This window comes from Synchiropus splendidus, chromosome 13, assembly GCF_027744825.2.
Source record: "Synchiropus splendidus isolate RoL2022-P1 chromosome 13, RoL_Sspl_1.0, whole genome shotgun sequence".
NCBI lineage: Eukaryota > Metazoa > Chordata > Actinopteri > Syngnathiformes > Callionymidae > Synchiropus > Synchiropus splendidus.
In genome coordinates this window covers 9,387,236-9,401,741 of record NC_071346.1, presented here as the reverse complement: position 1 = coordinate 9,401,741, position 14,506 = coordinate 9,387,236, and the positions used below count along the sequence as shown (strand labels likewise).

The window sequence follows — 14,506 nt, the reverse complement described above, 5'->3', positions numbered from 1 at the left end:
AGCGCAGCTGGACGTATAGAATAAGTGTTGACATTTTATTTCACAAAAGCGTAGATGTTTTTCTTCTCCCTCAATATGCTCCTGCTGTTGCAAATCGCTTGACAGTCGCCAGGGTTCATGTAGAGATAATTTCCACTAAGAAAAATGTTTGGTACAATTAAAACTTACCCCTACTGGGAGATTCTAACCACCATGTTCACTCCCATTTATCACTCCTTTTCCATCCAGCCTTAAACTTTAGAAAACATCACCACATCGTTTAATGCTGTCACATAACACTCTTATGCCACCTGTTTCTTCATCCCACCATCAGAACCATGGAACCTAACCTGTGTCTGTAAAATCTCTTAGTCGTAAGGGTTGGTTATGGTATTGTCGCTTAATAAATGCTGCTGATATGACATAAAGGGACTTAATGCATTGTTTTTCTTTGAACGTGACAGTAGTGGCTTTGCATCAAAATATGATTAAGTATGTTTTTAAGTATGCATGTATTTAAGTATATTTTAAATATGTTTCAAACCTGGCTATTTGATCATGTCTGTGACATTAACATATATCAGCTATATGATTTTGTCTTATTAATGTCAGGACAGCAGCAGTGTGTTGAGTGATTAAAACTACATAAGAAATTTCCACTTGGCATAAAAAGTGAAATTCTTTCAATTCAAAATGCATGCTTTTATTCTGAGGTCATGACCTGTTGAGTTGATGTGCTAGACTTTTTTTTCACATGTTGGCCATCACAGCAAAACACAGTGGTCCTTGTTCCACGCCATGAGACATTTACCGCATGAGATTCCATTAACAATTTTTTTTCTTCAACACCTTTGACACGCATGTATCTCCATTAGAGGATGCACTCATATGCTCTGACATCAACTGTTCTTTTCCAAGCTTTTGCATTGATTGTTTTTAAAAGTTCTTCACTGTAGACTCACTACATATTTTAACATCATCCTTTTGTATGTTTTGTTTCTTCGCTGGCCTTGATTTTAAGTTGCTGCATTTTGTCGCCCTCTCCCTCTTTCTCTCACTCTCTCACCTGCCCTCCCTTACCTTAGGGTGCATGGAGCCCCCATAGCAGTGTGAGCTCCCCATTGTCCTGGTCTCCGGACCAGCTTGATGGGTGGGACATCTCAAAGACCAGGCAATCCGCTGGCAGCCCCAGCTGGAGCATCAGAGTGGTAAATAACTACCGCGGCTCGCCAGAGATGACCTTCGGTGTCAGAGTGGCACAAAATGTATCTTAGTGCTTCTATCAAATATGATAACCAGCGGCCTTAAAACTAAAAGGAGCGTCTAGTATGGTTAAAAAATCTGTTCAAGCGAGTCTTGAGTTTGTTGATGACGGACATACTTCAACTAGGAAAAATATTTGTTGTTAACATTAGCGAAATAGGTTTGTTCACTGGTCTGTTTGAAATTGTGTGTGTGTGTGTGTGTGTGTGTGTGTGTGTGTGTGTGTGTGTGTGTGTGTGTGTGTGTGTGTGTGTGTGTGTGTGTGTGTGTGTGTGTGTGTGTGTGTGTGTGTGTGTGTGTGTGTGTGTGTGTGTGTGTGTGTGTGTGTGTGTGTCGCTCTGTTTTGGTTAGCTAGGAGTGCAGAAGTTATCTGGATTAAAATGTAAGGGAAAGGGGAAGCTGAGACATAAGTAATTCAGAAGAACTAAACCTGGCAATGCCAATTTTTGGAGTCGATATTTGCTGGAGTGTCTGAGTTTTTGCTTTGTTGTGTTTGTTGTGTTGTGAGTTAACTTGGCATTATTAAAAGAGTGCAATGAAATGACTATAACGAAAGTGTAGGAATTAAATGTGCAGAATAATTTAATTCACCTTATTCTAAAAGCTCAAAGGCATCACTTTAGTCAACATAAAATTAAAAGCCTGCCTGTTGGGATTTGAGGATGTTTGCAGCCTTGTGCAGGAAGTTGTTGTTGAGATACCAAAATGTTTGAATAAAGAAAAAAAACATTATTTTTAGTGGAGTTAGAAAATAACATTTATAATAATAATTCACTCGTGTTGTGATAGCGCAATTCTGTATCGATGTTTTCAGTAGGCTAAATTGATATTTCAAAAGTAAATACTTGGATATGTTCGTGGTTTTGAGTTCTATCAAACTTCTGGCCTCTTGTCCCCCTTCATGTTATAGACAACGAGACTTTCCGTTTGGGCTCGGCTCGGAATGTCTGCATTCGTGAACCTCTATGATAGTTGAAAACAATGTAGCTTCACTGCTAATGGCTAACTGGCCATTCCAACATTTTTGAGTGAATGTTAGTTTTCTGCAATCTGTGGTTTCGACATTTAAGATAACAAATGTTACAATACATTCCTGCCAACACACACCCTTTGTTGTGGATGGTTAGATTACAATCTTGCGAAACTGATCACCAATAAATTGCTATTCATGTGGCTGAAGAATATTTTTTTCGACGCAGTATCACATTGACACTACAAGGACAAACGAATAAAAAGCAGAATCTGAATGCGTTCCTGAATGACTTATATAATGCAGCGGGTCTACAGAGAGTGCGGTTATTGCAACGTTCTAAACAGAGGACGTCCTTAATTACCTGATAGTTTTTAGTAAAGCAGAGGATTCATCTGTGTGGACCGGGAGGCAAGAATATCATGGCAGCATTTCTGTAACGTGAGGAAGTGATTTGTAAAATTCTGATATAATCCTTTACAACTTTACACAACATAATTGTGGTTCCCTTATGTTTTAATTGTACGTTGGGCTCATCCGATCCAATCCTGAATGTTTGGAGACGCTCATGAGATTTCTCGCTTCCTGCCCGACTAGTTTGTGCTCTCTAAATATGGCTTTCTTCCACAGGGTCGAGGCTCCGGCTTTCCTGGGAGAAGGAGGCCCAGAGGGGCTGGTCTTTCAGGTAGAGCTGGACGTGGCAGAGCCAGGGGCAAAAACGGAGCAGGTCCCAGCATTAATCCTGGGGTATGTGCTGTTGGCATATTCATATCTCAACATGTTCCATGCTAAACTATCCTCGAGCTAAGTCACATTGTGTCTCTGCTGTTGGTACATCAATACACTTGAATTGTAGTCCCGTTGTCCATGCAATAATTGAAATCCTCTCATCGCAGATCGCATCCCTTGAGATACCATATCCAGTCAAGGAAGAGGAGGAGACTGCTATGCACAACACGGTTGTCATTTTCTCCAGCAATGACAGTTTCACTCTAAAACAGGTACCTCCTGGCTCCGTTAAATTCCCCTAGTCCAACACTTTGATTGGACATCTCTAAGCAAATGGCTGACATTTCTGCCTTCCTGCCAGGATATGTGTGTGGTGTGTGGGAGTTTTGGCCTCGGGGCAGAAGGTCGCCTCTTGGCGTGTGCTCAGTGCGGACAGTGCTACCACCCGTTCTGTGTCGGCATTAAGGTGTGGTGTCATTTCAAGAGTAGTCTGGTCACCTTCTGGCTGCCATTTTCTTGGAGTTGGCTTACCGATTTGAGCTGTCCGCAGATCACGAAGGTGGTCCTGAGCAAAGGCTGGAGATGCCTGGAGTGTACGGTGTGTGAGGCCTGCGGACAGGCAACGGACCCTGGTCGCTTACTACTGTGTGACGACTGTGACATCAGCTACCACACCTACTGCCTGGACCCTCCTCTGCAGAATGTTCCCAAAGATAGCTGGAAGTGTCGATGGTATGTTCTCTTTGGGCTCTCTTCCACTTTACACCTCATTTTAAATCCTTGAATGACCTTTTTGTTGTAGGTGTGTGTCCTGCACCCAGTGTGGCGCTACGACTCCGGGGCTCAGGTGTGACTGGCAGAATAATTACACCCAGTGTGCGCCCTGCGCCAGCCTTTCAACATGCCCCGTCTGCTTGGTGGACTACAATGAAGGCACCGTCATTGTGCAGTGTCGACAGTGTGACAGGTGTGAAGGCATCCTCCAGAAAGTGACCCCTCTATTTTTTTCCCCAACAAACCGGGTCAGACCTGATGTGCCTCTTGTGTCCGCAGATGGTTCCACGCCTCCTGTCAAGGTCTACACACTGAAGAAGATGTAGAGAAGGCGACAGACAACTGTTTTGATTGCACAATGTGCCGCAACTTCAAGACCACAAAAGGTTTGTCGTATTTTCTAAGAGGAAGTTGAAAATGGGTACAAACTTGTGCTAAATATGATTTTGTCTTTGCTGCAGTCTTCACGAAACCTAGGGAGTTAATTGAACCAGTAATTATGACTCAGATTGTCTCGAAGGCCAGAGAAATGGGTGAGTATGACATCTTTTAATATCAATCTGAGTGGATCACATCAAAGATCAGAGAATTGAATGACAGATGAAAAGTTTTATTAAAACCCATGTTCTTATTGTTGACCAGCGAAATGAACCGTCTGTCATTCTGCTGTACATCTATGATACAAACTTCCAAATGAAATTTTATAGTGAGACTGGTTACTGGCTACAGCTGTGCTGGCTGATGCATAAAACATCATCCCGGAGCTCTTAGTTTTAATTATAATAGATGAGCATCACTGTCTTTTTCTCTTATTAAAGTAGGCTGCACTTATTCCGTTGCTAAGCAACCTTTGTTTTTGCTCTTTTCAGATCTGTCAAGGACCTACACCCAGGATGGTGTTTGTTTGACAGAGTCAGGCCTTTGTCAGCTTCAGAGTCTTTCCGCCACAGCGTCACGGCGGAGGAAACCAAAGCCAAAACTGAAGTTAAAGATCATAAACCAGAACAGTGTGGCAGTACTTCAGGCCCCAGTCGACCCCCTCCTGGAGCTGTCTCGAGATGAAGACATGGAGGACAACAGAGGTACTCGTCACAAGACATACAAGCCTTCCATCGCCAGTGTCTCAATTGTCCAAATGCTTTAATAGATAAATTTGTGAAGTTAAAATTGCCTGAAATTTTTGGTAACACTTTAGATTTGGCAACACATATTAACTATTAATGAGCTAATTACTTAGTAATTAACTGTTAATAATCAGTAATAACTGTTGTCACTGGGCTAAAATAGTCTGGTTAAACAACACACTACTTTATGATGATGTATTACTTATATACCTACAAATAAATAGTTTACTTATTATGGTAATGTATCTTTCCTGATCTTTATTAGAGATGAATTTCAAAATGTAGATATATTTAAAAAAATGTTTCTAGCCGTTGAATTTTTGACAAACCTTTTAGTTAAACAATACAAGAAGCGATTTTCTTCAGTGCTAATTGCACGACCAGCATGAATAATATCTGAGATGAATGGGTGAATGTGTTGTCATTCCAAACTAGACAATCAGTTTTATGTCTTGGTCCTGAGTGAGACTCACATGGGATTCGCTCTGGTGCCTCATTGAGAGGGAGGGTGGGGGGGTTGGTTAGGGTTTTCTCTGTCTCAGGGCTGTCACTCATCATCACCATCCCTCTCTCCATCTAGCAGAGGCGGAGCTCCTAGATTGTGAGGGCAAGTCTGACTCAAGCCCTGAGAGAGAGCCAGCAGAAGACGACTCTAAAGGGGGCGACGGCAGCAAGAAGAGGAAGAGGAAACCGTACCGGCCGGGTAGGGCACCTGATTAAAGGAGACAGCTCCTCTGAGGCGTGAAATGGCGCAGCCCAAGCCTGACTTTTTTTTTTTTTTTCCAAACCAAGCATTGCCATATCAAGGCCTCCACTCTCAAGTTTACAAATCATTTCAATTAAATCAGATTTTTCTATATTTTTCTAATTGATCCTTTTGTTGTTCTCCAAGGCATCGGTGGATTCATGGTGCGCCAGAGGAGCCGTCCGGGTCAAGGCCCCGGCAAAGCCAAGCGTTCGCTGTGTAGAAAGGATTCCACTGGGTCTGTGACAGAAAATCACGTTGGAAAAGAAGAGGGTCAGTTTTACTGCTCATATATCCACTATATATCTATCTATCTATCTATCTCTATCTCTCTCTCTCTCTCTCTCTCTCTCTCTCTCTCTCTCTCTATATATATATATATATATATATATATCCATCCATTATAGCTGTAACTATGTTTTAAGTCTCAACTTTTTATGGCAGGTTGGTCAGAGACATTGCCGGATACGCCTGTGGATGAGTTGCCGCCGGGACCAGAGGTTCCTGAGAAAATAAAGAAACGCTACAGAAAGAAGAAAACCAAGCTGGAGGAGGCATTCCCCACCTACCTGCAGGTCTGTGGATATGCTCTGTTAGCCAGATAAAATTGTCTTTTACTTGACACAAGGTCAACTATTGCCCCTATTAAGCCAAAGAGCTATGTTCTAGATGTATTTTAGCGTTCGTGTAAAATGGATCCCAGTCTCAAGTCACTTTCTAAATGTCACTTTGCATCATCTGAAACATTCATATGGGATGTGCGATAAACTCCCAGAAGCTGTCGGGGTGGATTTCTGACTGTCTGGGGACTGAGAATTTTCACAGTAACCTCAAGGTCCACCACTCACAACCATGTTCTATTAATGATTGAAGCCGTTTCATGTTTTGCTTCCACTGTGGCCAGTGCAACTTTGTACTGTAACTCTGATAACCTATGGTTGTTGATGAAAGCAATGTCTTTTCAGTCAGGGATAACACATTTTATTTTCTACTTCAAGCAGTAACAACGTTTAGTTTAACAGTTTTGTTGTTATGTAGGAGGCATTCTTTGGAAAGGACCTATTGGACAAAAGCAAGCAGACCAGGCATCAAGGTGGAGATTCGGGTTTACTAGAGGAAGGGCATAGCCAAATGGAGAGGAAGCCCAATGCCTCCAAGTTCCTTCAACCTTCATCAGGCCCTCAACTGGGCTCTTCATCAGCGCCCCTCGCAGCCAGACCAGTAACAGCACGTACGTATTCAAAACGTTGCCAGATCTCTGAGTTCTGAAGTCTGGTGTAACCTAGTTTTGACTGAGTGGCGAGTGAACTCACTTGTTACCTCTTATTATTGTCTTCTAAAGTATAAGCACGCTGGTTCTCCTGAGTAGGGTAGGGTTTGTCAAGGTGTTCAATCTTCTGCCTGTTGTTTAACTCATTTATAGTCCAGAAAGATGCAACATGTTAGAGGTATAAATACCTGAATGGAGCAAAGCATGGAGATATTTTATTTTTTATCCATGTATTTATTCATTCATCTTTCTATTCACAATTGAATCCATCCATTTATTCATTTATCCATGTGTTCACGCTGGATTAATCTTAATGCTAATCCAGCTTTATGATTAAAATGAATCTACTTTTAATCAGTGAAAACTTGTGAAGGTTTTTTGTTACTTTTGATAGCTGTTCTAATCCTGCACTTTGGATGCTTGAAAGTGTCAATATTTAATCTTCTAGTCATCATTCATGTCTTTAATCAGCATGAATCAATTCAGTCTTTTGTGAGGAAAATTCAAGGTGACACTCAAAGTAAGATAATGTAGATTCATGAGGGTCACTCACATTATGACCACCTGCCGAATATTCTCTATCAAAATCAATAGTTTGGTTTTAATGGCAGTGAGTTAAGACAATGTTGCGGCTTTTACTGTGATTATCCGCTGGGGAGGCAAATCCAACTGGTGTTTGGCCAGTAACCAGATCCTGTGTCGCGTCCTGACAAAACCTTCCAAGTCAGTTTCATGCCCATCATCAATCATGATTTGTGACCATTTGGTTTTCTTTCCTTTTGTTTTGTTTACCTTTTCCATTTACAGAGCCATCAGAGGAACCATTAGTTGACCTAGCTGATGTACTGAACAATGATGCAGACATCTTGGGAATGCTCGGAAAGCCATGCAGTGACTCTGGTGCGTCTTCATATTTCACAGGCAGTTGCAGCAATAATCGCTTGATAAGCCACATTTTGTCTTGTTCTCTGTCTTCAATAATCTACGTAGGCTACTTGTTACTTGTTAATTGTTTTTATCCACATTCCATTATTAAATATTTTTGTCATACAGTCCTGGCCATAAAAGTAATTGCAAGGAAAAATAAGCATATTTTCTTCCGTAAGAGAAAAAAATTATAGCAACATCCAAACTATTTAGACTGATGCTTGATTTCCTTGGCTAGTTTGACTCTCTAAATATTTCAAGTAATTTGTCAGATCAGAAGCACTTGAAGCCACTTCAGAAATTGTCAGGGTTGTTTCATCTTTTTTGTTTGATGTCATACCTTTTCTGTAGCTAATGCTGATGTTGCTATGTTTTTAAATTTCCTATTCTAAAAGCAAGATTGTTTTGGTCACTTATCATGGTCTCTGGAAAAAAAAGAAAAAAAACTTCACATGAAGTTTTCGACCTGAGGGTCAAAACCCTCAAGGTAATCCAAATGGATCATCTTTATTTTGCATCGACATGGCTATAATTCAACATTGAGATGTCTTACTTTTATGCTAAATTGATTTTAAGCTATCTCTGGACTTAACAACTCCAAAAATGCTCCTTTGTGTATCCTGGCCAAGACTGTACCGTATTATCCATCAGCACTTTATTTTCAGTTGTGTCTCTGCACATGTGTTGTCCTTGTTCCTCATTATTATTTCACTCATTTGATCTGGTTTTGGGTTCTTGTAGGTCTTGATTTTTGCTCCTTCCAGGTTGACAGCTCACCTCCTCCTTTTGGTAAGGGTGCTCTGGGCTAACTAATTCTCTTGCTTCTGGCTTTCTTTTAATGTCTGTCTTCCTTGACTGCGCATGTGGATCTTTTTTCTCCTGACTAGATTCCAATCATTTCGGTCGCGCTAACACGTCTTCTTTCATTTTCCAGTACCCACATAACACACTGCACAAAGCTTACCGATGTGTGTTGAGTCTCTTAATATGTTTCTTTGTGCACCAACTAAACCCTGACAAGTCTCGAGACTAGATGATAACTGTGATTCGCAAGGCCATCACGTTTGACACTTTTTAAACCCAACAATATTCAGAATCAGAGCTCAGATTCCCCTCGCAGTCATGCAGCCTGTCAAGGTCTTTTCTTGTACATCACATAGGACTTGCAGTGAATTAAGTGTTTACATTTAATTGAAAAGTGTCCAATGAAAAACTTGGCCTGAACCTCTGTGTAAAGGGGCCAATATAGACCACAAAGTTTCTCATGTACATTTTTCAGCTATACATGACTAATTCTGCTGCATGTAGTTTTTCCCTCGAAAACCAAATAATTTAGCCCAAATTTTCATCTGAAGCGAGCGATATATTTGAATAATTCTTTCGCCACATACTGATAAACAATTACATTTTTAACGTAAATTTAATAACATTTTTTTTACAATGAGGTTGATTTGTAACATTTACAAAGGGCCAAAATTGTGAAGGAAATGTTGATGTTATTTTATCAATTATCAGCATTTAATTTGGTAATTTTCCAACATAGAAGACAAACATAATTGTTGAAAACTAGCTAAAATAATACACTAACCCTGTCTTTTTAAGATCATGTTTCCTGTCAGGAATTTTTTGTTTGTGTTTGATGGTTAACTTTTGTTTTCATGTTTGTTTCCACAGCTGGCCTGGACATAGGGCCCCTTGCAGACAGTACTCCAATGGCGTCACATTCTCAGGGAGGACAGAGGACACCGAGAACCCTCCCTGAGGAACCTCTGGATGGCATTCTGAGCCCAGAGTTGGACAAAATGGTTACTGATGGTGAGTTATTTTAAGCAAAAAATAGCTACATTCTAAAATAGTTATATTATAGTTATACAAGTTATATTGACCATAATGTTTTTTCATCTTACAGAGTCAATTCTCAGTAAACTTTACAAGATTCCAGGTTGGTTCATTATCACTCACAGTATCTCCACTAACTGAATAAAGTCGGCTCACAATGATGTTCTTCTGTCACAGAACTGGAGGGGAAGGATGTTGAAGATCTCTTCACCGCTGTACTCAGCCCCAGCACAAGCCATCCACCTCCTCCACCACAGGTGCCTCACCAGGGTCCTGGGCCACTCCCTGCCGCTGCCGGCCCTAGTATCCCACACCCCAACGCAGGTACAGTAACACCTGATGTTCACAGCGTTCGCAAAAATGTTACACAATAATATTGCATCTTTATTGTATGTAATATTCATTTTAGGGAATCCCATGTTTCCAAGAATGCCAATGATTAATGGGATGATGGGTCCAAACCATCGGTTTCCCTCAAATCCAGGTGCTGGACCTTGCCTCCAAGACAATTTCTCCCCTCTCAACCGTATGCCTTTTTCTGACAATCCAAGGTAACATGCTGCTTCCTGCTGCTAACAAACGCTGCGAGTTTACGCCACATCTTGATGGTTTGTCACCTTTGCGTCACTCAATATAGAAAGTTTAATCAAATGCCTCGGGAAGCAGTTGGTCCATGGCCCTCGCCTGTCCATGGTCCTGGGCCCGCACCCCCTGGATCCATGCCAGAGGGAGAAACTGAAGCCATGTCAAATGCCCAAAGGAGTACACTAAAGTGGGAAAAGGAGGAGACGCTCGGGGAGCTTGCCACTGTAGCGCCAGTGCTGTACACAAATGTCAATTTCCCAAACCTCAAAGAAGAATACCCAGGTTTGTTTCTTCACAGTTTAACCTTGTCCTCACATCAGTTGGAACTCAATCTCTTTGTCCTTTTCACAGATTGGTCTACCAGAGTAAAGCAAATAGCAAAACTTTGGCGGAAAGCAAGTTCCCAAGACAGGGCCCCATATGTGGTAAGATTGAAATTCAGACTTGGTTGTTGTGTGTTTATAAACCTTTAATTCAGTAGTACTTCAACTAGTTTTAAAATCGTGGTAAGACTGAGCTGATTTAACGGTTTCATTGACAGTAGAAAACAACAGTGAGTTATGTGTAGGTGTCGTGCACGAGTGTCAAACTCAGGGCTCAGGGACCAAATCTGTCCCGCCAAGTCATCTTGAATGCTCATCAATGTTTATATCAATTGACAGATAAGATAAGGAACAGAGATTACAGATGGCAACAAATGAATGGAAAATGTTTGTATTTCCATTGAAGAGTCTCTTGTGTTTTAAGAGCTCTTTGAAGGATGGTAAAGAGATGGTTATGTTCTAATGAGACGCTGTAAATATAAAAAAAACAGACTTGTGTTTCCTGTAAAATGGGTGCTGGATATACTTTCTGTTGAGCTTGTGACTTCACCTTTGTGCCACATTATGGTCCCTCGTGTGATTGAGTTTGACACTTAATGCGTATTCATAAGACTGCTATTGCTGTCCGTTAAACAAAGGAGAATTGAGGCGCTTTGTTTAGGACTCACTGGCAATTTTTATAAAATTAGTAGATAAACATATTGCGTTATATGCATTCAAACAACCACATTTAAGTATGTCGATTGTGAGCATGCTATTTCTTTTGTCATTCCTGCTGGCTGAGTCTGTGATTGTTCTGTTCTTCAGCAAAAGGCAAGAGATAACCGAGCAGCCCTGCGCATCAACAAAGTCCAGATGTCAAATGAGACTGTGAAGAGGCACCATCCACAGCAACAGCTTCCTGAGGTGTTTGATCCCAACATACCACTAGACACAGAACTGCTGTTTAAAGACCCTTTGAAACCAAAAGAGTCAGAGCATGAACAAGAGTGGAAGTTTAGACAGGTAAGAGTGTATGCAATGAAGTCAGGGAATGCAGCGGCAGGTCAGCTTTATGTTAAGACAGATCAGAGGTGTTAGAGTAAAGCGCTATCCTCCACATTAACCCTGATGACATTGGTGGTTAGTAGGTCTAATTTATTTTTGGCATGAGACGGATATTCAATGGGCCTATGTTTTTTTTATATCTAAGGCTGCTTCTTCTTTGTGCTTTTCCACAGCAAATGAGGCAGAAAAGCAAACAGCAAGCCAAAATCGAAGCCACACAGAAACTGGAGCAAGTTAAAAACGAGCAACTTCAGCAGCAACAGCAGCAGCAGCATGGCAACGGTCAGGGAGACGGGGACGGCAGCAACAGCGGGACCCAGAGCCCAAACTCCCAGCAGAGCAATGGCAGCAATTCTCCAATGCAGCAGCTCAATTCTAAAGAAGGCTTCGCTCGGCCGCAGCTACCTGGGACGCCCACGCTGGGCCCTCCAGAGGATGTCTTTCTGAGGCCGCCTCCTCCACCTCCTTCGGGGCCGTCCTCTCAGCCCCAGTCCCCGCAAGTTTTTTCACCCGGTTCATCTGGCTCCAGACCGTCCTCTCCTTGGGACCCTTACGCAAAGATGGTTGGGACGCCAAGACCTCCAACCCTCGGACCAAATGCTTGTCGTAGAATGTCAGTAGACGCTGGCAAATCTCCTACACCCTTAATGGAACAGCAAGACCGAGGAAGGCCATCCCCTGCACATGAAACTTTTGGCTCGCCAACATCAATGAGCAGTGATCCATATGCAAAACCTCCCGACACCCCCAGGCCATCAGGGGAAAATGACCCTTTTCTAAAGCCCATGGGTCCACCAAGAAGCAATCAGGCGTCTCAGGGGAGACCTCCAATGGGTTCTCCCGGCAGAGATCCATATTCCAGGCCGATGATAAGAAATGAGGCCTATCAGAGAATGGCTCAAAACAGGATGATCCTCTCAGACCCATATTCAAGGCCTTTACTGACACCAATTCCTGGAAGTAATGAGTCTGGTTCAGTATCTTTGTTCAAAACACCAATGCCCCCTCAGGATCCCTTAAACCGATCTGGACAGCATGCCACAGATAGGTATTCCCAGAACCAGCAAAATGACCCATACTTTCAGCCCCCACATACACCGCGGCCCCAAGGAAACGAGAACTTCACTAGTCCTCCTAGAATGGGCCAGCATCACCCGCAGTTCAACCAGGGTGGCCAGATGTCTAGAAACCCGTATGCCCATGCTCCTTCCACTCCAAGGCCAGACCACTTCACATACGACCCATTTGCACAGCCGTCTGGCAGTAACAAGCCTGGCTCCGATCCGTTCTCGCAGCCTGTCGCAAACCCTCGATCCATGAATATGAATGAGCCTGGGAGTCAACCTCGTCCATTTTTTGACACCTATGCCAGACCTCCTGGAACCCCACGCCCACATGACAACTATGGCCAATCGTCGAACACCCCCAGTCCATCTTCTGATCCTTATTCACAAGCTCCTGCTACTCCTCGACCGGGTGGACTGAACCAGTTTGCTCATCAGAGGATGTCGCCGTCCCACTCAGTAGACCCTTACGCTCAGCCACCGGGGACTCCACGCCCCTCAATGGCCGAAAGGTTTTCCAAGTCCCCAGGTAGCCAACGCGTCCAAGTTGAGCCCTTTGCTTCGACGCCTGGACCACCGAGATCGTTAATGAATGACCCCTATGCTCAGCCTCCTGGTACTCCAAGGCCTTTTCCTGAAGGACATAACAGACAAGGATTAAGACCAGGACCTATTGGACCTCAGGATCCTTTTTCTTCCCCTCAGGCAAGGCTTCAAGAGCCCTATGCTCACCCCGGCTCACAAACACCGAAACACCCAAGTGTGACAGAAGATGGATTTACTTGCTCACCATCAAGAAGACCGAGTCAGACTCCGAGCCATGACCCATTTGAACAAGGCCCAATCCCCCCTCAGGCTGAAAAGATGGAACTAAAAGACCAGATGAACATGGGAAACAACAGCAATGTCCCTCAAGATGCAAACAACTCGCTTCTACCTGTAACCGCAGAACCTCAGGGTGGCTCTGTCACTGACACCGAGGAGAAACTCAGACAGGTAAGATATATTATGTCAATATTTATAATCAATATAGTTTATCCTGATAAAAACTCACATTATCAAACTATTATGCAGTGAGTCACCGAATGATTTTGCTTATTACCAAGTGTGCTCCAACTCACATGTCAGTCATGTTTCTTAACAATGTATTTATTGAAGTGTGTATGTGTTTGCAGGTTGTGTTTAGCTTGGTAAACTTGTGAATTTCCATTGAAATTGTATGAAGCATGTACACCATTGGGACATCAATTCAGAATATGTTATTAACCAAGCCAGGCTGTGAATCTGGGGATGATAAATAATGCTGAAAAGGAGCATATTGCATTTTTGGTGTGCTCAGAATGGCTGCCAACATCTAGTCGATTAGTAACAGACTGGCAACCTGGATAGCATCCACCCAGATTGTGCACACAAGGGCTCAGAAAAGCCAGATGATCACTGTGTGCTAATGACGAAGGGTCTTTTAATGGCGTTTTTTTTCTTGCGTAGCGGCAACGAATCAGAGAACTAATCTTGAAGCAGCAGCAACAGAGGAGTGCTATCCGACAGGAGAGGTGCCCACCGGAGCTTGCTGGCAACATTGCTCCTGGAACACCAAGACCATGGCCACAGGACGACCCTGCCCAGCAGGGAGAAGCCTTTAACAGACCACCTCCTCCTTATCCTGGACAAGGGCCTGTCAGAGGGCCGATGAGGTTTCCAGGACCTTTTCCTGGTGATCACTGTGGTCCTTTCCCCAACGAAGGACAGATGCCCAGAGGTCCACAATCTGGAGATCTGAATATGAGACACCAAGGACAGAGGTTTGTCTCACAATAGTCATAATAGTGTTTTGAATGTGTCATGCTAATTTCGAATGCGTCTGTTA

General features: G+C 42.9%; 1 protein-coding gene across 14 annotated transcripts in view; it reads left to right on the top strand.

Moving 5' to 3' along the window:
- kmt2cb (lysine (K)-specific methyltransferase 2Cb) overlaps positions 1 to 14,506 on the top strand; it is a 48,863-nt gene that overhangs the window by 22,097 nt on the left and 12,260 nt on the right. For 5 of the 14 annotated variants that reach the window (XM_053882314.1, XM_053882315.1, XM_053882316.1 and 2 more), the window contains 24 exons: positions 1,065 to 1,187; positions 2,843 to 2,959; positions 3,109 to 3,213; positions 3,303 to 3,407; positions 3,492 to 3,673; positions 3,744 to 3,908; positions 3,995 to 4,101; positions 4,177 to 4,248; positions 4,585 to 4,797; positions 5,420 to 5,542; positions 5,732 to 5,857; positions 6,029 to 6,159; positions 6,623 to 6,815; positions 7,662 to 7,754; positions 8,523 to 8,570; positions 9,456 to 9,596; positions 9,691 to 9,723; positions 9,798 to 9,944; positions 10,030 to 10,171; positions 10,258 to 10,487; positions 10,557 to 10,630; positions 11,336 to 11,533; positions 11,749 to 13,635; positions 14,128 to 14,441. In XM_053882314.1, the coding sequence (XP_053738289.1) occupies positions 1,065 to 1,187; positions 2,843 to 2,959; positions 3,109 to 3,213; positions 3,303 to 3,407; positions 3,492 to 3,673; positions 3,744 to 3,908; positions 3,995 to 4,101; positions 4,177 to 4,248; positions 4,585 to 4,797; positions 5,420 to 5,542; positions 5,732 to 5,857; positions 6,029 to 6,159; positions 6,623 to 6,815; positions 7,662 to 7,754; positions 8,523 to 8,570; positions 9,456 to 9,596; positions 9,691 to 9,723; positions 9,798 to 9,944; positions 10,030 to 10,171; positions 10,258 to 10,487; positions 10,557 to 10,630; positions 11,336 to 11,533; positions 11,749 to 13,635; positions 14,128 to 14,441 (5,069 nt within the window). The remainder of the gene's footprint in view (positions 1 to 1,064; positions 1,188 to 2,842; positions 2,960 to 3,108; positions 3,214 to 3,302; positions 3,408 to 3,491; positions 3,674 to 3,743; positions 3,909 to 3,994; positions 4,102 to 4,176; positions 4,249 to 4,584; positions 4,798 to 5,419; positions 5,543 to 5,731; positions 5,858 to 6,028; positions 6,160 to 6,622; positions 6,816 to 7,661; positions 7,755 to 8,522; positions 8,571 to 9,455; positions 9,597 to 9,690; positions 9,724 to 9,797; positions 9,945 to 10,029; positions 10,172 to 10,257; positions 10,488 to 10,556; positions 10,631 to 11,335; positions 11,534 to 11,748; positions 13,636 to 14,127; positions 14,442 to 14,506) is intronic. The other 9 variants (XM_053882323.1, XM_053882324.1, XM_053882313.1 and 6 more) reach the window with 6 other exon arrangements.